The sequence below is a fragment of the Prionailurus viverrinus genome, chromosome D1 (assembly GCF_022837055.1).
Source record: "Prionailurus viverrinus isolate Anna chromosome D1, UM_Priviv_1.0, whole genome shotgun sequence".
Taxonomy (NCBI): domain Eukaryota; kingdom Metazoa; phylum Chordata; class Mammalia; order Carnivora; family Felidae; genus Prionailurus; species Prionailurus viverrinus.
The window spans coordinates 66,646,135-66,672,316 of NC_062570.1; the positions used below are offsets into that span (position 1 = coordinate 66,646,135).

The window sequence follows — 26,182 nt, forward strand, 5'->3', positions numbered from 1 at the left end:
TACAAAGCTGTAATCATCAAGACAGTATGGTATTGGTACAAAAACAGATACATAGACCAATGGAATAGAATAGAGAACCCAGAAGTGGACCCACAAATGTATGGCCAACTAATCTTTGACAAAGCAGGAAAGAGTATCCAATGGAAAAAGGACAGTCTCTTTAGCAAATGGTGCTGGGAGAACTGGACAGCAACATGCAGAAGAATGAAACTGGACCACTTTCTTACACTATACACAAAAATAAATTCAAAATTGATGAAAGACCTAAATGTAAGACAGGAAACCATCAAAATCTTAGAGGAGAAAACAGGGAACAACGTCTTTCACCTTGGCTGTAGCAACTTCTTACTTGAGGCAAGGGAAACAAAAGCAAAAATTAACTATTGGGACCTCATCAAGATAAAAAGCTTCTGCATAGCAAAGGAAAGAATCAACAAAACTAAAAGGTAGCCAATAGAATGGGAGAAGATATTTGCAAATGACATATCCGATAAAGGGTTAGTATCAAAAATCTATAAATAACTTACCAAACTCAACACCCAAAAACAAATAATCCAGTGAAGAAATGGGCAGAAGACATGAATAGACACTTTTCCAAAGAAGGCATCCAGATGGTCAACAGACAGATGAAAAGATGCTCAACATCGGTCATCATCAGGGAAATACAAATCAAAACCACATCGAGATACTACTTCACATGATTAGAATGGCTAAAATGAACAACTCAGGAAACAATAGATATTGGTGAAGATGTGGAGAAATGGGAACCCTCTTGCACTGTTGGTGGGAATGAAAACTGGCACAGCTGCTCTGGAAAACAGTGTGGAGGTTCCTCATAAAATTAAAAATAGAATTACTCTGCAACCCAGCAATAGCAATACTAAGAATTTACCCAAAGGATACAGGAGTGCTGATTCTAAGGGGCACATCACTCCAATGTTTATAGCAGTGCTATCAACAACAGACAAAGTATGGAAAGAGCCCAAATGTCCATTGACTGATGAATGGATAAATAAGATGTGGTATATACATACAATGGAATACTATTTAGCATAAATTAAAAAGAATGAAATCTTGCCATTTGTAACAACGTGGATGGAACTGGAGAGTATTACGAGTGAAGTAAGTCAGTCAGAGAAAGACAGATACCATGTTTTCACTCATATGTGGAATCTGAGAAACTTAACAGAAGACCATAGGGGAAAGGAAGGAAAAGTAAACTACAAACAGAGAGCGAGGCAAACCATAACAAGACTCTCAAATACAGATAACTGAGGGTTAATAGGGGGTTAGGGGGACAGGGAAAATGGGTGATGGGCATTGAGGAGGGCATTTGTTGTGATAGCATTGGGTGTGGTATGTTAGTGATGAATCATGGGAATCTACTCCTGAAGCGAAGACTACTCTGTATGTTAGCTAACTTGACAATAAATTATTAAAAAAAAAAAAATTCTAGGTCAGTAGGATCACAAAGTGATGTATTTCCATTAAGGGATAATTTCATTTCTGATAACTTTGGAGCTTTTCCTAAAATGTAAGATTATTCATAATAAACTCTATAAGTGTGTAAAGAAAAATAATTTAAGTTCTAGAATGTAGTTGTTTAATATGTAAGTTGTTTGTTTAATACATAGGTTGTTTACCTATGCTTATATAACATATTTAAAATTATCAGATTTCTGTGTGTCATTAAAGGAGATATTTTAAATTAGAAGTCTAAAAAGAGAAACAAAAGAGGCAAATAAGAAGGTTTCTCTGATAAAAATAATTTCCCTAAATTACAACATTAACCCAAAAATTGACAGGAAAAAACAAGAGAACAATACAAACTTTCACACTAAATATGTTTTCATATTTTCTTTCTTTAAAAGAAATAAATTAGAATAACTTAAGTGACCAAGTATCTCATATTTATATGTTCCAAATGTATGTTTGTGGCCATTGAGCTCACAACTTGTAGTACAAAAAAATACATAAGTACTGGATATTTAGTGTCTTTTAAAATTACATTTGCTTTCAAATACAAATATAATTTATGTATAGTAATATGACAGGAGAGGGCTGAAAAAAGTTGCTCATTTTCGCTTTTTCAAAATGAATATAACTATACCTAAGGGTCCATTTTGTTTACTGAATTTTATGAATTTTTTGCTTATTATATGATAAACACTCTTTTATGAACAAGATAATAAACCATCGTGATTCTATCTAAGCAAGGAATTACACAATTGTGAGATTTCAAAGAAACCGCATTTTATACATCCAAATTCCACTAAGAAAATGTACAGCACATATAGTACATATTCATTAAATGTTACTGAATGAATAATTTCAGATGAAGAAGGAACTTTAAGTGACCATTTATCCCTGGTTCTCAATCCTTACTATGCATCATAATCACTTCTGGGGTTTAAAAATGCACAGATGCCTGGGTCTCCCCATTCCTAAAATCCTATTTCGGGTATTAATTCAACTGTGTAAGGGTTGGGCACAATTTGATAGTTTTTTTTTAGAACGTCCCAGATAATTCAAATATGTGGTCAAGGTGGAGGGAGAACCACTGAACTATCACCAATCAAGCCCAGTTCCCTACTTTTATAAAAGGGGACTTTTATGACTTTATAACTTAAGACTTAAGATATCAAGATTGGTCAACAGCAATCTAAATCTGAGCTTCTTATTTGGAGACCAACAGTTTTACCCCAAATCTTACATGCTTTCCCATCAACCACAGTAGATTACATAGAGATTACAGTGATTTAAAAAAGATAATTCTGACTTGATAGGGCATGCTATTCCTTTCTAATAAGAAAGACTGCACACAGTAGTGGAAAAGAGAAGTAGAGGTTGAGGGAGTTTAGTGACAGAAGTTGTTTGCCAAGAGGGAAATGTAGTTCATTCGTTTGTTATTCATCCCTGTGATGCTTAGCATATCCTTCCACAAAAGGGATCATGTGTCTGGAAGACACAGTTAACTGTAGGACTCAGAAAAGTGGCACAAATCAGCAGGAGACATTGTGAACAGCTACATACTATGACTCTCCTTAAGTCACAATATGCTTCCTCATGAAATTATGATTGTTTCAGTCACTGAACCATTGATGTACTGTTTAGAAGATACCCTTGGTTCTTTAAATTAGACTCTACAATCCAAATTATCATTAGCTTTGACAGACAAAAGTATTCTAAAAATACTTGGTGACAAAAGGCTTACTTTGAATCTGAAATGATCTGCAAATTACTGCACACAAATGGAATCAAAACTCAAGTAGCACATGTATATCCATGTTCTGATGGCATTAATATGAGTCATACCCAGCTGATCATGGGGAGTCCCTCTGAACAGAATTCTGTATGTGGTGAGGAATAAGGCTCCTTCTGCTGGCAGTAGCTGAGGGCCTCCAAGAAGGCCTCCAGTGGCTTCTTCTCTTCCATCAGGGTCTAGCAGGACTCGAAGACCTTCACAGACGATTTCTTCTCCTGGCAGTAGAGCAGGTCTAAGAATCTTGGGCTAACAACAGAGAAGGTATTTTAAACACAAATCTTGGGGGGTTTCTAACACTTAGACCAAAGTTATCTTTTCAGTCACAGATCTAAAAAACCTGAGACAGACTGCTTAGGTAGCCAAAAAGAGAAAATAGATTTGGGAAGAGGCAGAATTGATGTTTTTGCATCCAAATGTGAAAAGATTTTTTGCTAATTAACACTAAAATAATTGGAAATCACTAAAATGTTTAAAATATCTATTCAATGGAAAGTTTTGCAAGCATTAAAAAAAATAACATAGATCTATACATACTGGCATGGAAAGATATCAAGGATATATTATTAAATTAAAGCAAGTTGCAAACCAGTATGTATATTTTAATTCCCTTTTCTGGAAAAAGAAAAAGTTGTGAGAAAATAAACCAAACTGTTAAAGGTGGTACTATCATGGTTAAGGGCGGAGGTGAGGTGGAGTTGGAAAAATCATGAAGGACTTTCACTTTGTAGAATGTGTATTTCTCTAATGCTTCAATTTTATACAAAGAACATTGTTACTTCTGTAAATTTAAAAAACAAATACTTAGAAAAATATATGCATCTTAAAAAGGAACTGCCCTTCTAGACCTTTACTGAAGATTAACACAATAAATGTCCAAATAATGAACATTTACACATCTTGGGAAATACACAATCACATGATACACTCCTCTGAAGATACCAGTGCTAGAAAAAAAATTCCTCTCTCCTGAAGATCTAATATGCTTATTTTTTACTAAGCAATAAAAACTACATAAATCAGTACTATTCTTTTTGTTGGCTCTAGGAAACTCTGAGCTAAATGTAAAGCCAAAGTTATAATGATCACTGTGTCTCAGATTTCTGATAGAATTACCTTTCTTGTCCATCCGGCTTCTGACTTTTCCTTTGAATTTATTTTTAATAGTTCTGTTATATAGGTAAGAGGGTCCTGACTGGTTTACAGACTGGTGCCAGACTAGCTGCAAAATAATCATCTGGGAGGCTTATTAAAGTATATATTCCCAGGCCAAGTCTCAGGGAACTCCAGTTTAGGAGGCTGAGGTGGGATTCTGGGCTCTCAATTTTTAATAGACTTCCCAGATGCTTGTGACGTATGCTTGTAATGTATACAGATTCAGGAACCTGGTATTTTTATGGTAACTCCCTTAAGCCCTTTTTTTCTGGAAGTAGGCAGGGCATAAAATCTTGGCTTGGGCTTAGAAGTTCAAATGTTCATAATTTATGCCCTGCCTATAAAAACTGACTCAACAAGAGGCTATTATTGCTTCTTTGCTGAATCTCCTATTCTACTTCAGTATCTGTTTTATGAGGATCTACATGATAAAACTGGAGTTAATCTTGTAAAAAGTGAGGGGAAAGTATTTTCTGGGGCACACCAGCCTATTGTTTCTGTTTTTAAGAAGAGATGTTATACCCTGAAAACATGTAGTCTAGAAAAATTACCTTCTGTATCGGTGGGAGTCTTCTACTCTCTCGATGTACTGCTTCTAGGGTCTCAATGTGCATAGCTACAATTCCTAGAACAAGTCAGAGTATTCAAAATGAAAGAGCACAAAATAAGCAGAATACAAATCCTGAATATTTTACAATTAAAAACTAATCACAGTTTGGTGGTTCTTCAAAAAGTTAAACACAGATTTACCATATGATGCAGCAATTCCACTCCTAGTTATATACCGAAAAGATAAAAAAATAAGGACTCAAACAGATACTTGTATGTGAATATTCATAGTGGCCAGAAGGCAAAAAACCCCAAATGTCCATCAACAGATGAATGGATAAACAAAATGTGGTATATCCACATGGTGGAGTATTACTCAGCCATAAAAAGGAATGACATTGTGATACCTGCTACAACATGCATGAACCTTGAAAATATTATGTTAAGTGAAAGAAGTCAGACAAAAAAGGACTAATATTATATGGTTTAACTTATATGCAATATTTAGAAAAGGCAAATTCACAGAGATATAGAGGTTACCAGGGGCTATGGGGATGGAGAATAGGGAGTTACTGACTAATGGGTACAGAGTGTGATATGATTTGGGTGGTTAAAAAGTTTTGGTAACAGGGGCGCCTGGGTGGCTCAGTCGGTTAAGCGTCCGACTTCGGCTCAGGTCATGATCTCATGGTTCGTGAGTTTGAGCCCCGCGTCGGGCTCTGTGCTGACAGCTCAGAGCCTGGAGCCTGTTTCAGATTCTGTGTCTCCCTCTCTCTGACCCTCCCCCATTCATGCTCTGTCTCTCTCTGTCTCAAAAATAAATAAACGTTATAAAAAAAAAAGTGTTGGTAACAGTGATGATGATTGCACAACACTGTGAAAGTAATTAATATCACTGAATTTTATACTTAAAATAGTTTAAAGTGCCATATTTTATGCTACACATATTTTACCACAATTTAGAAATGTTAAAAAATTTAATTAGAACATAAATAAATATTATTGCTAAACTACATTGAAGACAAATATTGTAGGTATTATGCCAAAAAAAAGTAAACCCCTAAAAACAATTCTCACCCAATTATCTCCAATATTCTGGTTCTCTAATTTAATCTGCAAACTGATTACCTGGTATCATGCAATGAAGGCTCTTGATATGATCCTGAGTAACTCCACTTTCTGTGCAAACCTTGTCAATAAATCGGGTAATGAATCGCACAACAGAATTGGCGATGTCATTATTCTCTGAATCTTCAAACCCACTTTCTGTATCATAGCTCTCAGCTACACTTCCTGCAATACTGAGAAAGTCAAGGAAAGAAATCATGGTCAGTACTCAAATGTAACAAATGACTAATCTATCACAGTCAATTTCCATAGCAATTTAAATTTGCTTTCATTATGATATTCTACTTGCCTGCATTCGAAAGCTACTGTCAGGCATTGTCCTTTGGACCCAGATTTGTTTTTATAACAAATACCTTCTGTCATTCTCCTAAAAGGGAACTCAGGAACCACAGAAACTAAAACAAAAATAGACTCCTTCATTTATTATCTGATACTTGAACCTTCTAAAAGAAAACCCATAAAAACAACAATAAAAAAAAAAACAGAAAAACAAAACAAAACAAAACAAAAACCCTGTTCTCTCTTAATTACTACATAGAGCCAGACAAAGTAATATGGCTATCTTTGGCCTCTGATAACTGGGGGACATGTTCTCTGGTGGACAAAGTAAAGGAATTTTTCCCAGAATATAGCATATTTTTTCCAAATGGAAGAACCAAACTGACCTATGAACCATTCTCTTGACAATATTTATCTCTTTGAGTGAACCACAACCCTTTTAGTCACTGTGAAGCCATCGATCTTCTGCAGGTGATAAAATCATGCAACAGAAGGGAATAAATTTGAAATGGAGTAGATGTAAAAGCTCCATCCCTGTCCTGGCTGCTTATTCGGTTCCCACTATTCAACAGTTACTCCTGCCTCCATGCCTTCTTTTAGACTGCTAACCATGGGAAAGACTCATTTGCCTGTTCTAACCTACTCAGTTCTCTTTCCTCCAAATTCAACCATATTAGATGAATCAGCTTTAAAGAAAAGCTAAACAGGGAATAGGGCCTCACATCATACCAAAACATTAAAGAACCTGAGTGCCTTAGCCGCTCACTAGGCAGACTTTCAAGGAGCATGGTTATCTATAGTTTGAAGTGATGAAGGCCCAGGTTACATTGTTCACATAAAATAACTCTCTGCGGGAAGAAATAAGAGATCTGTGCAGCTGACTGCATGGTGCAAAAGACTGACTTCAAAACAACAAAAAGTAGACTAGCCTGGAAGACCAGAAGCTCTCAAGTGTTCTTGACAAAAATTAAGTATCTGGGATAGGGGGATTGAGAAATTGGGGTCAGAGATGTGGGCTTGTGGATGAGTTTCTAAGAGAGTATGAAGAGCCTGGAAGAGGGATTGAAAATGGAAAGAGAGGAGAAGCTGCCTGAAAGAGTCTGAGAAGGATTTATGAGAGAAGAACTACCAGGATGTTAGAGCATCACTGAAGACCTAAAAGGTTAGAGTTTCACTACTGTTGGGTATGCAGTTCATTTATTCATTCATTTAATCACATGTTCAACCAAATATTTAGTGAGTGTCTACTATATGCAAAGAGCTGGGGGTACAGCAATGAATGAATCATACAATAAGCAAATATATGAAAATAAATCAGGTGGTAGAAAGTGTCATGAAAGAAAAAAAATGCAAGGTAGGAGAAAGAGTGATGGATATGCTACTAAGATAAGGAAGTCAGGAAGGCCTAAGTAGATGACATATGACCAGAGAATTAAATGAAGTGAGGGAGTGATTGTTGTGACTATTTCAGGGAGAGTATTTCAGACTGTAGGAACAAGTACAAAGATCCTGAGGCAGTATTATGCTTAGAGTGTCTGAGGATTAGCATTAGCAGGGAGACGGTTTTACTGGCAGAAGAATGATAGGAAATAAAGTCAGAGAAGTTGTCAGGGGCCAAATCCGGTTAGGCCTTGTAGCCTATGGATTTATTCTCTGTGATACTGGAAGTCATTGTAGGGTTGGGAGCAAGGCATGGTTGAGGACACGATTATAAACGAATGCAATGCATACACTGAAAAAAGGAGGGCTGAGAAACAAATAATCACTTTGGCAAGAAGTTGATTAGTAATTTTCCAGACTGATTTCTGTAAATTGCTATGGCAGAAAGTAACTGAAGGGCTTGATCTGTAGTGGGTGAGGCATTTGAAATATCAGGTCACAAAAGAGAAGAGAATGTGGGACATGGTTAAGAACAGTCAGATACGGGGTGTCTGGGTGGCTTGGTTGAACGTCTGACTCTTGATTTCAGCTTAGGTCATAGAATCTAGCCCCACGTGGGGCTCTGCACTCCATGTGGAACCTGCTTAAGATTCTCTCTCTCTTTTTCTCTCTCTCTCTCTCTCATTCCCACCCCCTTTCCCCTGCTCTCTCTCAAATTAAAAAAAAAAGAAGAATTAGATGAAGTGAAGATCTTTTAATATAAAAGAGTTGAAAAAAAAAAAGGAGTTGAGCAAGTCTGAAGGTAAGGAAAATGCTTAAATTTTTGAAACATGTACAGGAGTATTTGCCCAAAATGGTTTATATTGTCTGCTAAGACAAGAATAGAAAGGTCTTGTGTGTGTACATTTTGGTACCTGTTTGTGACAATGCTGTTGCTTCCACTCTCCCAGTCGCCTGGTGCTGATGTTCTTAGGAGCTTATTCTTACTTGTATCCAATGGAACCAGCAGGTTCACCATGAGGTTTGCAAAATGAATGGCCTGACTGAAGACAGTGCTTTCCTCACGTTGCACCAGCTCCTGCTGAGTTGATTTGCTCAGAGAAGGCCAAAGGCGTAGCTGCTCGGCTGCCAGGTCCATTGCTGTCTTTTCCTGATATTGGTCATCTGGAAGCTTATCCTAAAAAAACAATGCAAATCTGTGACATCACACAAGCTCAGAAAGCATTGAACATGTTTCAATAATCCATCTATTAAATAAATATCTATGTCTCCAAAAAAAACCCCATATAACCAAAACGTAACAACAAAACAAATTCTAGCCTTTTTCTTCCAGTTCCAGCCAATCTTGAGTGGAACCATGTGATAAATTCAGGGAAGCAGCAGCAAAGCATGGATGGATACATTTTGCACTGCTAACATTTCATTGCATTTATTTATCTCTATGGCTCCACCTCTTTCAAGCTGCTAATTATAACAAATTGCTAATGCAAAATACCTATAAATGAATGAATGCACTCCAGCAGCATTTACTAATACAGTAAAACCTTGGATTGCCCGTAACTTGTTCTGCAAGTGTTCCACAAGGCAAGCAAACATTTCTAATAAATTTTAACTTGATAAAAGCAATGTCTTGCAATATGAGTAGTACATGATGCTGAATGTCACATGATCACAACTGAGCCAATGGTTCTTCTCTCTCTCTCTTGCTACGGGATTGTGGGTGATCGTCTCCCAAGCTCAGATACTTGGTCTCAGGTAGGGGTGCTTGGAAGAAATCAGTGATTTTTCAGAATGTCAGAAGTGCCCACAACTGGCACTAGCGTACTTTTTGTCACTTCAAAGCACCTATGGACAGTTCTTTGCTTTTCCATACAAGCTTAGGAATGCTTTGCTTCATTCTAGGTCATTGGATAGATTCCTTGTTAAAGTTGCATGAAAAGAAAAAATTCCATGGAGCCAATAGATAGCAGTGATTCTGTTAGTGATAAAGTCATCCCGCACAATAACCCTTCCTTTCTTATCTCCCTCACACCAGCCACAAAGGTTTTCAAAGGTAAGTGCAGGTTGATTTATTTTTCTTTATATTTTGTATTTTATTATTTTATATTATATTACAGTATTATAATAACTTTTATATGAATATTTTTGGGTTGTAGAACAAATCATCTGTTTTTCCATTATTTCTTTGGGGGAAATTTGCTTTGATATACAAGTGCTTTGGAGTACAAGCATGCTTCCAGAATGAATTATGCTCTCAAACCAAGGTTTTACTGTACTCTGATGTGTTTCTTCTCTTCTGTTGTTTGGGAGGAGACAGAATGACCAAAATCACAAAAAATAGAGCTAATTTCTTTGTAAATGTGGGAGTCAAATATTATTAGGACACAGGTATACAGGTGGTAATGAGACATTTTATTTTTTATTAAGTTTTTAATTTTAATTTCAGTTTGATTAACATACAGTGTTATAGTAGTTTCAGGTGTACAATGTGGTGATTCAACAAGTACATAATACAACAAGCACTCACTACTCATCATGATAAGTATGCTCTTTAACCCCATCACCTATTTCACCCATTCCCCCCCACACCTCCCCTCTGGTAACCGCCAGGTTGTTCTTCATAAAGAGTCTGTTTCTCAGTTTCTCTCTTCTTTTCCCCATGATCATTTGTTTCTTAAATTCCACATATTAGTGAAATCTTATGGTATGTGTCTTTAACTGGCTGACTTATTTTTTTTTTAGCATTACACTCTTTTTTAATGTTTATTTATTTTTGAGAGAGAGAGCAAGAAAGAGCGAGAGGGAGCACAAGCAGGTGAGGTGCAGAGAGACAGAGGGAAACACAGAATCTGAAGCAGGCCCCAGGCTTTGAGCTGTCAGCACAGAGCCCGATGTGGGGCTTGAACCCACAAACCATGAGATCGTGACCTGAGCCAAAGGTGGGACACTTGACTGAGTCACCTAGGCACCCCTAGCATTACATTCTTTAGCTTTATCCATGTAGTTGCAAATGGTAAGATTTTATTCCTCTATGACTGAATAATATTTCACTGTATACATACACCACATCTCCTTTACCTATTCTTCAATCAATGGACACTTGGGCTGCTTTCATAATTTGGCTATTGTTGATAATTCGCTATAAACATCAGTGTTCATGTATCCCTTTGAATTAGTGTTTTTGTATTCTTTGGGTAAGTACCCAGTATTGTGACAGTGTGATTGCTGGATTGTAGGGTAGTTCTATTTTTAATTTTTTGAGGAACTTCCATACTGTTTTGCACCAGTGTGCATTCTAACCAACAGTGCACGAGTGTTTCCCCACATCCTTGCCAACACTTGCTGTTTCTTATGTTTTTTATTTTAGCCATTTTGGCAGGTATGAAGTGATATCTCATTGCAGTTTTGATTTATATTTCCCTGATGGTAAGTGATGATGAACATCTTTTCATGTGTCTTTTGGCATTTGTATGTCTTCTTTGGAGAAAAGTCTGTTTATATCTTCTGCCCATTTACTAATAATTTGCTTTTGGGGGTTTAGAAGTTCATTATATGTTTTGGATAGTAACCCTTTATAGATCTGTCTTTTGAAAATATCTTCTCTCATTCTGTAGATTGCTTCTTAGTTTTGTTGACTGTTTTCTTCACTGTGCAAAAGCTTTTTATTTTGATGTAGTCCTGATAGTTTATTTTTGCTTTTGTTTCCCTTGCCTCCGGGAACCTTTCTAGAAAAAAATTGCTATGGCTGATGTCTGAGAAATTACTGCCTGTGCTTTCTTCTAGGATTTTTATAGTTTCAGGTCTCACATTTAGGGTTTTACTCAATTTTGAGTTTACTTTTGTGTATGGTGAAAGATACTGGTCCAGTTTCACTCTTTTGCGTTGCTGTCCGGTTTTCTCAGCACCATTTGTTGAAGAGACTATTTTTTCCTATTGGATATTCTTTTTTCTTCTGTTGAAGATTAATTGACCATATAACTGTTGGTTTCTTTGTGGGTTTTTGATCTGTTCTATTGACCTATGTATCTATTTTTGTGCCAGGGCCATACTGTTTTGATTACTATGGCTTTGTAATATGACTTGAAGTCTGGAACTGTGATGCCTCCAGCTTTGCTTTTCTTTTTCAAGATTGCTTTGGCTATTTGGGGTGTTTTGTGGTTCCATTTAAATTATATGATTGTTCATTCTGGTTCTGTGAAAAATGCATAGCATTTAGTCTATTTACAATCACAGTAATTATTGATAGATATGTGTTTACTGTCATTTTATTACTTACTTGTTTGGTTGTTTCTGAAGATTCTGATCCTTTCTTGTCTTTCTCTCTTTTGTGGTTTGCTGGTTTTCTTTACTGATATATTTGGATTTGTTTCTCTTTATTCTTTGAATATTTATTAGCAGTTTTGATTTGTGGTTACCATTAGCTTTGCATATAACCTCTTCTGCATACGACAGTCTATATTAAGTTGATGGTCATTTAAGGCTGAACTCATTCTTTACTCCTGGCCTCCCCATGTTTTAGGTATATGGTGTCATATTTTACATCCTTTTATTTTGTGATTTCCTTCAGTGGTTTTTTATAGAAATATTCATTTTAACTGCTTTTGTGATTCCTACTTTCCTACTATCACTTTTGGTCTTTCTTTTCCTCTCATGGAGAGGAATTTAGTATTTCTTGCAGGGCTGGTTTAGTAGTCATGAACTCCTTTAATTACTGTTTGCCTATCAATCTCTTTATTTCTCCTCCTACTTTGAATGTTAGCTTTGCTGGATAGAGTTTTTGTGGATGCAAATTTTTCCCACTCAGCACTTTGAATATGTTATGCCACTCCTTTCTGGCTTGGGAAATTTCTGCTAAAAAAAAACCTGGTGATGGCTTTACGAAGTTTCCTTTGTATGTAACTGTCCTCTTTTGTCTTGTGTCTTTTAATATTTTTGCTTTATATCTATATTTTCCATTTTAATTACAAGATGTCTTGGTGTGGATATGCTTCTGTTAATTTTTTTTCAGGGTTCTCTATTCGTCCTGGATCTGGATGTTTCCTTCCCCAGATTAGGAAGTTTTCAGGTATCATTTCTTCAGGTAAACCCTGTGACCCTTTTCTCTCTCTTCTTCTTTTGGGACTCCTATAATATGGATTTTATTATGTTTGATGGAGTCACTGAGTTCCTTATTCTATTCTAATTTTCATGATTCTTTTTTCTCTCTTTTGTTGTTCTTGATTACTTTCCATTACTCTGTCTTCTAGGTCATTAATTCATTCCTTTGTTTCCTCCATCCTGCTGTTCATTCCATCAAGCATGTTTCTCATTTCCTTTATTGAGACTTTTATCTTTGCTATATTATTCCCTATCTCTGTGTTAATCGTCTCACCGATGTCCTCCACTCTTTTCTCAAATCTAGTGAGTATCCTTATGATCATTGCTTTAAATTCTCCACTAGGTATGTTACTTAAATCTGTGTCACTTAGATCTCCAGCTGTGGCCTTGTCCTGGTTTTTCATTTGGGACAAATTCCTCTGTCTTTTCATTTTGTCTAAGTCTCTGTGCCTGTTTCTGGGTGTTAGAAAAGTTAGTTGTCTCCTGTTTTTTTAGGATAATGGCTTTATGAAGTTCTGTAGTATCCTGCAATGTAGTGTCCTCTATTTTCCCAGCCCTGGTGCTTCCAGATACCTCCAGTGTGTGCTGTGTGTGGTCTGCTGTTGTGTCCTGGCTGCAGTGCATTGTAACTAGGTATGTTCTGGTCTGCTTGTGAAATGAGGCCTCTTGCTGTCCTCACAAAACTTACAGATGTGGATGGTATTGGCAGGGGTTTGAGCTGGTCCTCTAGGGGAGGAGACCTACCAGGTTGGGGCTAAGAAGGCAGTTCCACTGAGTACAGGGGGTGGGGCTTGGAGTAAGAAAATTAGGTAGCTGCACTGGTTCCCAAAGGTGGCTCTGTGTTTATGCTGAGGGCCAGGGAAGGGAAATGGCACCTGCCAGCTCCTTTGTTCCTGGAGGGGTCTCTGTGAATGCTGCCTCTGTGACATACTCTAAGATGAACAACTAACCTCCCCACTGTGTGTCCCAGGTTTTCTTCAGATTACTGTTTCTGTGCAGTATGTCCTTGGGCTGTTTGGCCTGCTTTTTCTCCAAGAGCAGCCCCAGTGTCCTCTGGGCTCTCACTGAGCCAAGTCCACTGGCCTTAAAACTTCATGTTTTAAAGCTCTTCTGGTTGCAAGAATTCAAGAAATTGGTCCCTCTCACTTTCTAAGCCAGTTCTATGGGGATTTGTTTTCCCCGTGCACGCCTGGTACGCAAGCTTGTCTCTTACTCTTCTGTGCAACTGTAGCTCCCTCTACCTCAATGGCCATGATCTGTTTCTCTTCCAAGCCACATCTTACACTTCCTACCTTCTTCAATGTGCCTTCTTCTCTATCTTTAGTTGTGGAGTTTGTTTTGCCATCTTCAGATTGATTTCTGAGGTTTTTAGATGATTTGATAGTTACCTAGTTGTATTTGTGGGACAATGTGAGTCTATGGTTCTCTCCCACCATCTTCTTAAAATCCTCTTTCTTTTTTCTTTTTGGTATGTCTGACAATGGGATTTTAAACAGGAGTTTCCTAGTAGGCTGAAAAGTTAAGTAGAGCTAGTATATCTAGTCTCACTTGTTTTTAAAAAAATTTTTTTTTAACATTTATTTATTTTTGAAAGACAGAGAGTGAGCAGGGGAGGAAGAGAGAGACACACACACACACACAGAATCCAAAGCAGGCTCCAGGCTCCAAGCTATCAGCACAGAGCCTGATGTGGGGCTCAAACCCACAAACCGTGAAACCATGACTGGAGCCGAAGTCGGATGCTTAAACGACTGAGCCACTCAGGTGTCCCTAGTCTCACTTGTATATAATCTGTGTATCATAAAAAGACTTCTTTAGAAAAGAGGACAGAGAAGTAGTGACATGTGTTTGCTCTACAAATGCTTTTGAGATATACCTCTGTTACACTACATCTGCTTTTAAAAACTATCAAAAGCACCATGCCAGCCCAAATATTTCTAGACCATGACCTCAAACTAATTTGCATCTGCTATAGTTACCCCTTACCCAAGTACATTTGGTGTTTTGAAAGAAAAATCTGAGTTTTACATTAAATTAAGTAAACAATTCACACTAGCAGTGTAGAATAATAGTTTGGAATATGAGATGTCAGCTATTTTTTAGTAATGTTTCTGTTCTTATCATACTCAAGAATAGACAAATAATGTTTAAAATTACATGAGATATACAAATATTTGAATACTACTATGTAATTCCTGTTAGGTATCTAAATTCATTTATCTCACATAATACAGGTCAATTTAAAATATGTGGTGATGTAAGAAACAACAAGTGTTGGCGAGGATGCAAGGAAAAAGCAACCCTTGTGCACTATTGGTGGGAATGGAAACTAGTGCAGCCACTGTGGAAAACAGAATGAAGGTTCTTCAAAAAATTTAAAATAGAGCTAATTTCCTTGTAAATATGGGAGTCAAATATTATTAGGACACAGGTATACAGGTGGTAATGATCCAGTAATTCCACTACTGGGTATTCACCTAAAGAATAGGAAAACACTAATTTGAAAAGATACATGCATTGATATGTTGGCATTATTTATAATGCCAAATTAGGAAGCAACCCAAATGTCCACTGACAGATGAAGAAAGATGTGGTGTGTGTGTGTGTGTGTGTATATATATATATGTGTGTGTGTGTGTGTATATATATATATATATATATATATATATAATTCAACCATAAAAAAGAATGAAATCTTGCCATTTGCAACAACATGGATGTATCTAGAGGGTATAAATGCTAAGTGAAATGAGTCAGTCAGAGAAAGACAAATACCATATGATTTCACTTATATGTGTAATTTAAGAAACAAAACAAATGAACAAAGAAAAAAAGAGACAAAAAAAATAGGCTTTAACTATAGAGAACAATGTGGTGGTTCCAGAGGAAAGGTGAGTGGGGGAATGGGTGAAATAGGTGAAGGAGATTAAGAGTACACTTAATGTGATGAACACTGAGTAATGTATATAGAATTACTGAATCACTATATTGTACACCTGAAAATAATATAACAATGTATGTTAATTACACTGAAATTTAAAAAAGATGAAGTAAAATGGAGGGTGATGGGAAGGATCATCAGTAATGTATTAGCCCAGCATGTAGAATTAAAAATTACTCTTAATAAAAAAAAAAATTAAAAAATTACTCTTAAAGTGAATCAACATTGACAATCAGCCTTTAATCCTGGTTTAAGTTCAATTAATAAGGTTGGTAATTTCTAACATTTATTATTTACTATGTGTCAGGCACTTTTGAGTGCCCTTTACTTGTATTATACATCAAAGTCTTACAAAAATTCTATCTACTCATTTTACCAATGTGGAAATAAGGCACAGAGAAGTAAAGTGATTGCCTAAGACCAGACACTTAGTGAATTGTCAAATTTCAGAAAATTTAAACTCCTTTTTCAAATTAAAAACAATTTTCTTGTTTTAAAATATTCTGATATTTTTCTGAAGTATAATTGATGCTGATAAAATATGTAGAAACATATAGAATATTCCTAAAAGGAGAACAGGACCTATTGCTGACATACTTTTGAGAAGAACTATTGAATTTTACATTTATTTTAGGGTCATTTAACTTTAATCTGACATTTCTTCAAAAAGTTAATTGCACAAAGACATCTGCCCAGGTCTTTTCATTTTCTTTTCTCTGTTCAACTTCCTATAATTGTTTCAAAAGGATTCTTATTTATTAAAATATAATAAAACAATTCTAATGCTAAAGAACTATATTAAGAAGTTATTATGGAAAAATGTAATATCAGAAATCCACACAGTAAAGACGGTCACGACAGGATTCCCTAAAATGAAACTTAAATGTACTGGTAGAAAGTGCTTGGGTTTCCTTTTGCCCTGGGAATATCTGAATAAGCTTTCCTTGAAGCCAGATCCCAGTCCCACACCAGCACCTTTCTTCTCTTACCTTTTGCTTCAGATATGGGGCATGATTGTCTTCCTTGGCTGAGAGATACAGAGAGCGAACCTGTTCCTGCACTGCACTGTAGAAGGTTGTCTCCCAAAATTGCTGATTCGTCCAAATGGGGTGGTCCTGCACACAGGTATAAGCAAACTGGCTGACTCCAGGGGCCAGTTTCTGTGAGAACACACAATACATATCATCACAGGGCTGACCAAGTCATGAAGGTTCAGAAAATTACAGGGGTCATGGTTGATCATAGATGTTATCAAAGTGTTTACCTAAACAATACCTTATGGCAGTACAAGCTTAGCAATCAGCAACCTATTCATTTTTCTCCTTTCTTTTTTTAAACATATTAATTTTACAGCTGGCAACTTTGGGCTTCCTAGGAAATCCTTTAGGGTCTCAGTCACTTCACAGACATTTTAGCATCAGCTAGAAATCGAAGTTATTATATGAATTAGAGAATGTATGAAAAGTACCTGGCACTTTGGAGTTGGTAGTAGCTCTTATTACAATTAGGATATGTGAATGAAATCCATCGTAACCTAAACAAAGCTTCAGATAATTGAAATTTTTTTCTACTTGGTTTTAGAGTACATTTTGCTGGGGGGGAGGCACTAATTAAAATGTGAGTGAACCCGCAGTGTGGCCTTACACACAGAATGAGGGCGTGTCATGCATTTGGGACTCAAGAAGAATTACACCCTCCCTACTGGTCACTCTAGCCCATTACCTCCCCACCAAGACTGCTGCCTGCCTCACATACTCCCTAGCAGAATGTCCTGCACTTCAATGGCATTTTCTGGTAACCAAGACTGGTCAAGGGAAGGTAATCTCAAACCAAACCTTCGTTTCCAGGACTTCCTGCTGGGCTTCAAAGTAAGAGTAAACCTTACTCTGTGATTTACAATAGAAGGAAGGAAAACTAACTCTGCAGGCACTTGAGGCACTTCATAAATATTTATTGAGGCACTTCATAAATATTTACATATCTCACTTAATACTAAATATAAGATGCACCTTATTATTGCCAATTTAAGGAAGAGGAAACAGAAGTTCAGGGAGGTTTAAGTGATTGCCTAAAGCCAAATAACAAATTACATAAGTAGTAAAAACGATTTTCAAGCCCAAAGTTTGTTTGGTTCCAAAGCCCCTGCTCTTTTTTGTATACCAAACTGTCTTGCAAAAAACATCATAAAAGAAGTTAAGTACTAATTAGCACTGCTGTTTTTTTCCTGTACTTCAGGGTTTTGTTTCCCAAAGTAATATTCTGCCTTGAAGGATCAGATATGATTTTCATTAACATTGTATTTTTACTTTCACATGTGATTCATATTGTCAGTTCCAGTTAATGATTTAAATAATCTTTCCATAGCTACTGGCTTTCATCTCTAAAGGTTAAAGGTATTTCAAAAATTTTTTAATCGAAAATTTCTCAGCAAACAGCAGGTAATGTTCTCAATAGACAATTTTTGTTCATTTTATTTTTTGGAATTGAGTTCATCTGTTTTCAATGAGTAGGACTAAGGTTTCTGATAAGGTTTTTAAAGCAATTTAATAAGATTACTTCTCTTCTTTTGGAATGTTGGACACTGAAGATTACTATTAAGGTTATATATATAAGAGTTATGTAGCAAAAGTTGGTTCATTTCTTAGGGATGTATAACAGATGAATAAGATATCTGGTAAAAATGATATTCTAATACATGCTAATTTCCTTCTTGGTCTAGAGCAGACTAAACTTAGAACTGGAATAGGCACCATGCATACCACGAAATGTAACAGTACCTATTTAGTTAGAAGCGGGATGGCTGTGATTTTGCCTATGAGAGTCTATGTATTTCTGTATCACATGTGTAAGTCCCTTTCAAGCTAGGACTATGTACTGCTGCTGAGATGATTGACTATAACTCCCAATCAGGTGACTATAAGTTGAGATTGGCTGTAAAACAAAAATCAAGAGTTCTCCAAAGGGAAGCTGCATGAGGATCACTGTTGATCTTCATAATGCCTATATACTCCTTTAAAACACAGTTACCATCTACCATTGGGGAATCATGGGCAAAATGTGTGTGGTTCTGCGAGTACGTAAGCAGAAGTCACAGACAATGTGAATCCCATGTTCCTCCTATACTCTGCTTGTAGATACTCGGGATGTAGGTTGCACTTTTTTTTTTTTTTTTGGCTCTGCAGCACTCTAAGGACTAATAATGATCTCAGTAGCAGTGCACAGACCTATTTTGAAAGGGATTTTAGGGGTGCCTGGGTGGCTCAGTCAGTTAAGGGTCTGACTTCAGCTCAGGTCATGATCTCATGGTTTGTGAGTTCAAGCCCCTTGTCAGGCTCTGTGCTGACAGCTCAGAACCTGGAGCCTGCTTTGGATTCTGTGTCTCCCTCTCTCTCTGCTCCTCCCCTGCTCACACTCTGCCTCTGTCTCAAAAATAAATAAACATTAAAAAAAAAAGAAAGAGATTTTAAAGGCATGAAATTCAAACAAGATAAAAGCATAATTCTCAGTTGCCTCTCCTGTAAGTATAGTCAGAAGCAGCACCATTTCTTACATAATGCAAGGTAATAAACAGCAGCTCTTAAAATTTTTAAATTTTAGAGTTCCGAAATTAATATAGATGAGCTCAGAAAAACAGAGCTCTTAGCAAATCCTTATCAGTTTCTCACATAAAGTACTTTTAGGATCATCAACTAACCAAAAAAGCTATTATTAACTTTAGATCTCTTATTACAACTTGACAGAGTTCCTTAGGGATCTGAGAGCATAATGAAGCCCTGCCTTTCTTTCCTTTTCAGAATTTTTCTTACTGATGCTGCATATTCACTTTCCTTGGCACATATGACTTATTATCTTCCTATTTATTCATAAACTAAAAATGAATATGCAAAAACTCTCCTAAATCTTCCATACAAAAGTGGCCTGTATATATTCCAAGATAGAGTGACAGTGGCTCAAAGTATCAGCACCCACAACTGTTTCCCAGGTGAGACAATGTAGCCGGGGGGGGGGGGGGGGGGGGAGTGATTATAGGATACTTTTTGGTGGCAAGGCAGTCACACATGGCTATGGCATCTGATATATGCATAATAAATCATTAATTCCCAAATACTTCAACTATTATTATTTTTCCAAATATGAAACCTTCCTCCTTCCTTATGGTTTCCTGCAATGTCTTTCCAACCACAGGCAAGGGCCACTGTGTCCCTCACTGTTAGGATGGGAGGGCCAATGCACTGATGGGCAGGTGTGTTCTTAGGACCAGCAGAGGGCAGTAGCACCTTATTCTGCTTACATTCTATCAGGGCTTTAGATAGGAACTGCAAAAATGGAGCTTTGTAGTCTAGCTGGTCTTGGGTGGTAAGGTGAATGCTGCATGTCTTCACTGTGTATTTGCGAGACCCTACAAAAAAAAAATGGATTTCCCCGAGGTCATACAGCAAGATGAGTAGAAGGGATGAGAAATAAGGTTTTCTGCTGTTCAGTATCATTTCTGTAAGATATAAAAATTGAGATATTCCACAAAACTATATTATAATTATCTGGAGAAGGATACAATGAGATTGTTTAGAGTCTCCAATTCACTATTTCTATAACAGTAGTATTTGTAAACAAAGAAAATAAGCACCTATCTATGAAACTATCTCCTGATTCTAATAACTTCTTTGAAGAGAAAACTTTCCTATGATAGTTTCTCAAATTGGCCCATACACCATCTTCATGACCTTTTGTTTTGTACAAACATGAGACCCAATCCACACTGAGAGTGCAATGGTGGTGGTGGTGGTGGTCATGGTAGGGAATGCTGTTGTCAAATGACAGCTCTCTTTCCCTTCAATTTTGGCAACAATATTTATTTTATATTTCCTAATATTTTTTTATGGTTCTGTCCTAAAAAAACAAGTGATATTTTGCCATGCAATTTTATGAGATGTTTAAGAATATGTTGACTTCCTTCCTTATCTAGAAAAAAACAATAGCCCTGAAGGTACTAGATTAAATAAACAATGCCATTCGTTTTCCACAAAGCATTCAAAGGAAATTCAGCATGGGATAGGGTAAGGAGAATAAAATTACCAGGCTTACCAACCAGCAGGCCAGATTCAAATCTAAAAAATGGACACAAATCATTTCAGAGATGAATTGGTCAAGGGGAAGGTTAAGATGTCAGTATGAGGGGTCGGTCTAAGGTCTGCCTGGCTAGACATGCTTGTTCTCCAGGCCCAAGGACCCAGTTAGGGGGCGTAGAGGGAAACCAGATTTCAGGAAAAAAGCTAGCTGGTAGGATTGATTCCACAAATATGTAATGGTCTTAAAGAATAATGCAGAATACAAATATTTATTGTTTAAGTTGCTGGGTATTTCGAATCTACCTCTGATACTGAAATACAAGTATACTTCATTGCACAGTTTGGGGATGGTGCCAACCAGTACTTTTATGATTTTACACTGGCCTGACGAGGATTATATTGTAGGTTTCATTTTACCCCTTACTGATGCTTCTCAAAGTATACAATTTATATTTCATTGACTTATGCAACATTTAATTAAACTACATAATTGAGAAAAAACACAACAAACTCTTTGTAAACATATAACTCAGAAGGGGCAGAAACAGAGTGGCTTATACTGAGTATATAGGACACTGTGTGCATTAGTCATTGCAATTTACAGAATGGTAAATCCAAATAGTTAAAAAAAAGGGTGATTGTGAGAATCTACTATAATTTTTTCTGTTCTGCTACCTTATACTCTAAGATTGACTAGTGCAAGTAACCTCAATTCCATAATGGTCTAAACCTCTCCCAGATTACTTAGAAGATTCAGGCACACAATTTCTGCACAAGAAGTACATTCATTCACCAGTATATTCATCTGATGTGCCGATTTCAGTAGTTAGAACAACAGGGTTGAAGTCCTTAACCATTTATCCTTCTTTTTTTTTTAGTTTATTTATTTATTTACTTACTTACTTTTTAATGTTTATTTTTGAGAGAGAGAGTGAGTACGAGTGGGGAAGGGGAAAAAAAGAGAGGGAGACAGAATCTGAAGCAGGCTCCAGGCTCCAAGCTGACATGTGGGGCTTGAACTCACGAGCTGTGAGATCATGACCTGAGCCGAAGTCAGACGCTTAACCGACTGAGTCACCCAGGCGTCCCTATTCATTTATTTTGAAAGACTGGGAGTATGCGTGTGAGCACGCACACACAAGCTGGGGAGGGGCAGAGAGAGAGAATCCCAAGCAGGCTCCAGGCTCCAAGCTGATATGTGGCGCTTGAACTCATGAGCCATGAGATCATGACCTGAGCTGAAGTTGGACGCTTAACTGATTGAGCCCAGGTGCTCCTATTTATTTATTTTGAAAGAGAGAGAGAGTGTGTGTGTGAGCATGTACACACAAACAGGGGAGGAGCAGAGAGAGAATACCAAGCAGGCTCTGTGGTATCAGTGCAGAGCCCAGTGTAGAGCTCAACCCACAAATCGTGAGATCATGACCTGAGTCAAAATCAAGGGGCTACCCAGGTGCCCCTAACCACTTATCCTTCTAAAGATTCTTTGTATTAGGTTGCTTAGTAAATACTAAGAGAAAATATTAAGAGATCAGATGTCAAATCAATTTTGACTTTGACATTTGTAGGAACAAAATACAAGCTTGTTGGTATTCTTAATACAAGATAGGATCCAAATCTACTACCTCCCCCCCTCCCCCCTTTTTTTTACAGGTTTTAAAACTTTATTTCTATTTTATTTTAAAGTTTATTTATTTTTGAGAGAGTAAGAGCGAGCACAAGTGGGGGAGGGGCAGAGAGAGAGAGAGAGAGAGAGAGAGAGAGAGAGAGAGAGAGAAACACTGAATCTGTAGTAGGCTCCAGGCTCTAAGCTGTCTGTCAGCACAGAGCCCAAAGTGGGGCTCAAACTCACAAGCCGTGAGATCATGACCTGAGCCGAAGTCAGATGCTTAACCAACTGAGCCACCCAGGCACACACAGGTTTTTAAACTTTATATAAATATTACCATATTATGTTTTCTTCTGCAGTTTGTTTTTTCACATATTATGATGCTAGACTTATTCAGGTAATAATAGTATATAATAATAATTATTAAAACTAATCTACACTGATCTTTCACTATGTACACTTATCAATTTACTTAGTCTTTATGCAACCTTATGATTCACTGAGATTTTTACCCCTGTTTTAAAGGTGAAAGAACTGAGGCACAGAGAGTCAAGTATCTTATCCAAAAGAAAACTGCCAGGAAGTGGTGAAACTAGAGTTGGATTCAAACCTAGACTGTTTCTTAACAGTTTCAAACCCAGAATCTGTTTTCGTAATTACTGCACAATTTAACTACGGTATGGAATTCCATTACATGAATATGTAGCATTTCCTTGCTCCTGTTAATGGACATTTGTATTGTTTTCAACTTTTTGCTATGTTAAATAATAGTGTATAAACATTATCACACATGTCAACTGTCAACTTTGATTATTGGTTTCAGTACCATTTAATAGTGCCTGGAAATACTTGAGAGGGGCCTAAGAAATATAATTAATTCCCACTGTTTTCTGTACAAATAAATTTTGGGGTTATTGATACATTGGCTATTTTTCCAGTGAGAAATTATTTCATGCAAATCTTTTACAAATACACTACTAAAAAAATAATTCTTTAACATCAAATAGCTAGTCAGGTTTTGAATTTTTTACTACCTTATAAATGTTAAAAGTTTTTCTTTGTTTTTTTTTTTCCACAATTAGTTTGATTCAGGAAGGACCCAAATATGGTCCATATATTACTATTAGTTATATCTCTGAGTTAAGTTTTAATCTATAGGTTCCTTTACCACCTATCTCTTTCTCTTTCTTTTCTGGTTTTTTTTTTTTTTTTTGAGAGAGAGAGACAGAGAGAGAGAGAGAGAGAGAGAGAGAGAGAAAGAGAGAGAGAGAATGAAAACAGGGGAGAGGGACCGAGGGGGAGAGAAGAAAATATTAAGGAGGCTCCATGCTCAGTGCAGAGCCTGATGCAGGGCTCGATCCCATGACTGTGAGATCCTCACTTGAGGTGAAATCAAAAGTTGGATGCTTTACTGATGAGCCACCCAGGTGCCCCTCTCTCTCTTATTTTCCCTCTCACTTGCAATCTATTTGTTGAAGAAACTGGATCATTTATCCAATAGTTTCCATTAGTCTCGTGGTTGTTGACTACATCCCAGTGGTGTCATATGACATACTCTTTTGTCCTCTGTATTTCCTGAAAAGTAGCAGTTGGATCTAGAGGCTTGATGGGATTCAGGCTTGACTGTTTGGCAAGAATACTTCATAGATGGTATTACTATATATGGTTGTTTCTTTTTTGTGATGTTAAAGGTTGTTCATGGTCAATGCTTATTCATTAATCATTAGGAATAATCAAATAGTGATATTCTCATTCTAGCATCATTTCCTCATTTATTAGAGTATTTCTGTAAAGAGAAACTTCCTATTCATCAACTGTTTGGTGACCTGAACATGTAATTTGTACCGGATAAATACAAGATTTTATCCCTTCATTTATCAGTTTTAAAAACAATGCATTATTTTCTAGCATCCATCACAGTTGACCAGTTTTTCTTTTTTTATTCATATTTTTCTGAACTCATGGATTTTTAAAGTTTATTTATTTTGAGAGAGAGAGAGAGAGAGCATGGGAAGGACAGAGAGAGAGACGGAGAGAGAGAATCTCATGCAGGTTCCACACTGTCAGCACGGAGCCTGATGTCGGTTTTGAACCAATGTACTGTGAGATCATGACCTGAGCTAAAATCAAGAGTCAGACACTTAACCGACTGAGCCATCCAGACACCCCTGAACTCATGGATTTTAAAACATATTTAAGTATTCTTAAACCTGCTTAGGAACATAGCAAAATAATCTATCCATAAGTGTTTACTGTAAACTCGTGCTTTTCATTAACTCAATACCAAGCACTATGGGACCTCTGTCTACAAAGTGCTTATAATCTATATGGAGAGATAAGAACTCCACATGTGAAGACTGATGCACCTCATAATGTTGTTTATAACAGCACCGTAAATCAGGAAGATTAAGGGCCTGATTGGGAGAACATAGTCAGCAAAGAAGTGAGTAGATACACATCAAGGTGTTTTTTCTGAGGTGTGACTACAAAAGGAACGGAAGAAGAAAAGCATCCGTGGGTCCCAGCACAGGAAATTGAGGAATTTGGTGAGTCACAGATCTCACTATGTGTACTTGCAAATGCCCTAAAAGCTCAACAAAAATGTTTATTATGGCATTATCTTTAATAGCTATACCCCCTCCAAAGTTAGCAGTTTTAATGCCTAACAATGGAGAAGGAAGGTTAGGTAAATGACAGAACATTATTAACACCAAAGAATATTATTCTGCCATTAAAGTAGTTATATGGTGATGCTTATATGAAAGAAGTACTTATGCTACATTTAAGAAAATCAGCCAAATATGCTATGATTGTATCCATAAGTATACAAAGAGTGGGAGGAAAAAGGCAAAATGAAAATGAAGTAAAAGTAGTAGAATTTTGACAATTTATTTTCCTTCTTCAAAAATAATTTTAAGGGCTCTTTTTATTAAATATGGCAGATTAGGGGTGCCTGGGTGGCTCAGTCAGTTAAATGTCCGACTTCAGCTCAGGTCATGATCTCACGGTTCATGGGTTTGAGCCCGACGTTGGCCTCTGTTGTGACAGCTCGGCACCTGAAACCTGCTTTGTATTCTGTGTCTCCCTCTCTTCCCTGCCGCTCACCCCCGGACTCACGTTCTGTCTCTCTGTCTCTGTCTCTCTCTCAAAAATTAAAAAAAAATAGTAAGTGTGGCAGACTGAATAGTCTTTTGTTCCTCAAACACCACTGAAATGACCACAAAAGGAAAAAATGGCAAAACATACAAGAGCAAAGAGAATGAGAAAAAAGACAAGAGATCAGGGAGATTAATAAAATTTTAGAAGTCATGAAGTGGATTTATAAGCAGTAGCAAATTCTGAAGAACCGATAAGCTGAAACGCCACACTACCTAGAGAAGGAAAAGCCCCCTTCACACTTTAAAAAAGTGAATTTTATGGTACATGAATGATATCTTAATTAAAAAATGGAAACAACTCAAATATTCATCAGTTGATGAATAAATATGGTACAGACTTGCAATGTAATATTATGTGGCAATAAAACATATGAGATACTGATACATGCTATATACCATGGATGAAACTTGATAACATTATGCTAAGTGAAAGAAGCTGGTCATGAAAGATCACATGTTGTAAAATTTCATTCATACAAATGAAATGTCCAGAACAGGCAAATCCATAGAGGCAGAAAGTAGATTAGTGATAGCACAAGGCTCGGGGAATGGTGGAAT

At 36.8% G+C, this 26,182-nt stretch overlaps 1 protein-coding gene across 6 annotated transcripts in view; it reads right to left on the reverse strand.

The window, feature by feature from the left end:
- SBF2 (SET binding factor 2) overlaps positions 1-26,182 on the reverse strand; it is a 501,522-nt gene that overhangs the window by 66,708 nt on the left and 408,632 nt on the right. For 5 of the 6 annotated variants that reach the window (XM_047877111.1, XM_047877108.1, XM_047877112.1 and 2 more), the window contains exons 18-22: positions 16,781-16,951; positions 8,668-8,930; positions 6,095-6,267; positions 4,969-5,042; positions 3,316-3,511 (exon numbers count right to left, since the gene is read on the reverse strand). In XM_047877111.1, the coding sequence (XP_047733067.1) occupies positions 3,316-3,511; positions 4,969-5,042; positions 6,095-6,267; positions 8,668-8,930; positions 16,781-16,951 (877 nt within the window). The remainder of the gene's footprint in view (positions 1-3,315; positions 3,512-4,968; positions 5,043-6,094; positions 6,268-8,667; positions 8,931-16,780; positions 16,952-26,182) is intronic. The other variant, XM_047877109.1, reaches the window with a different exon arrangement.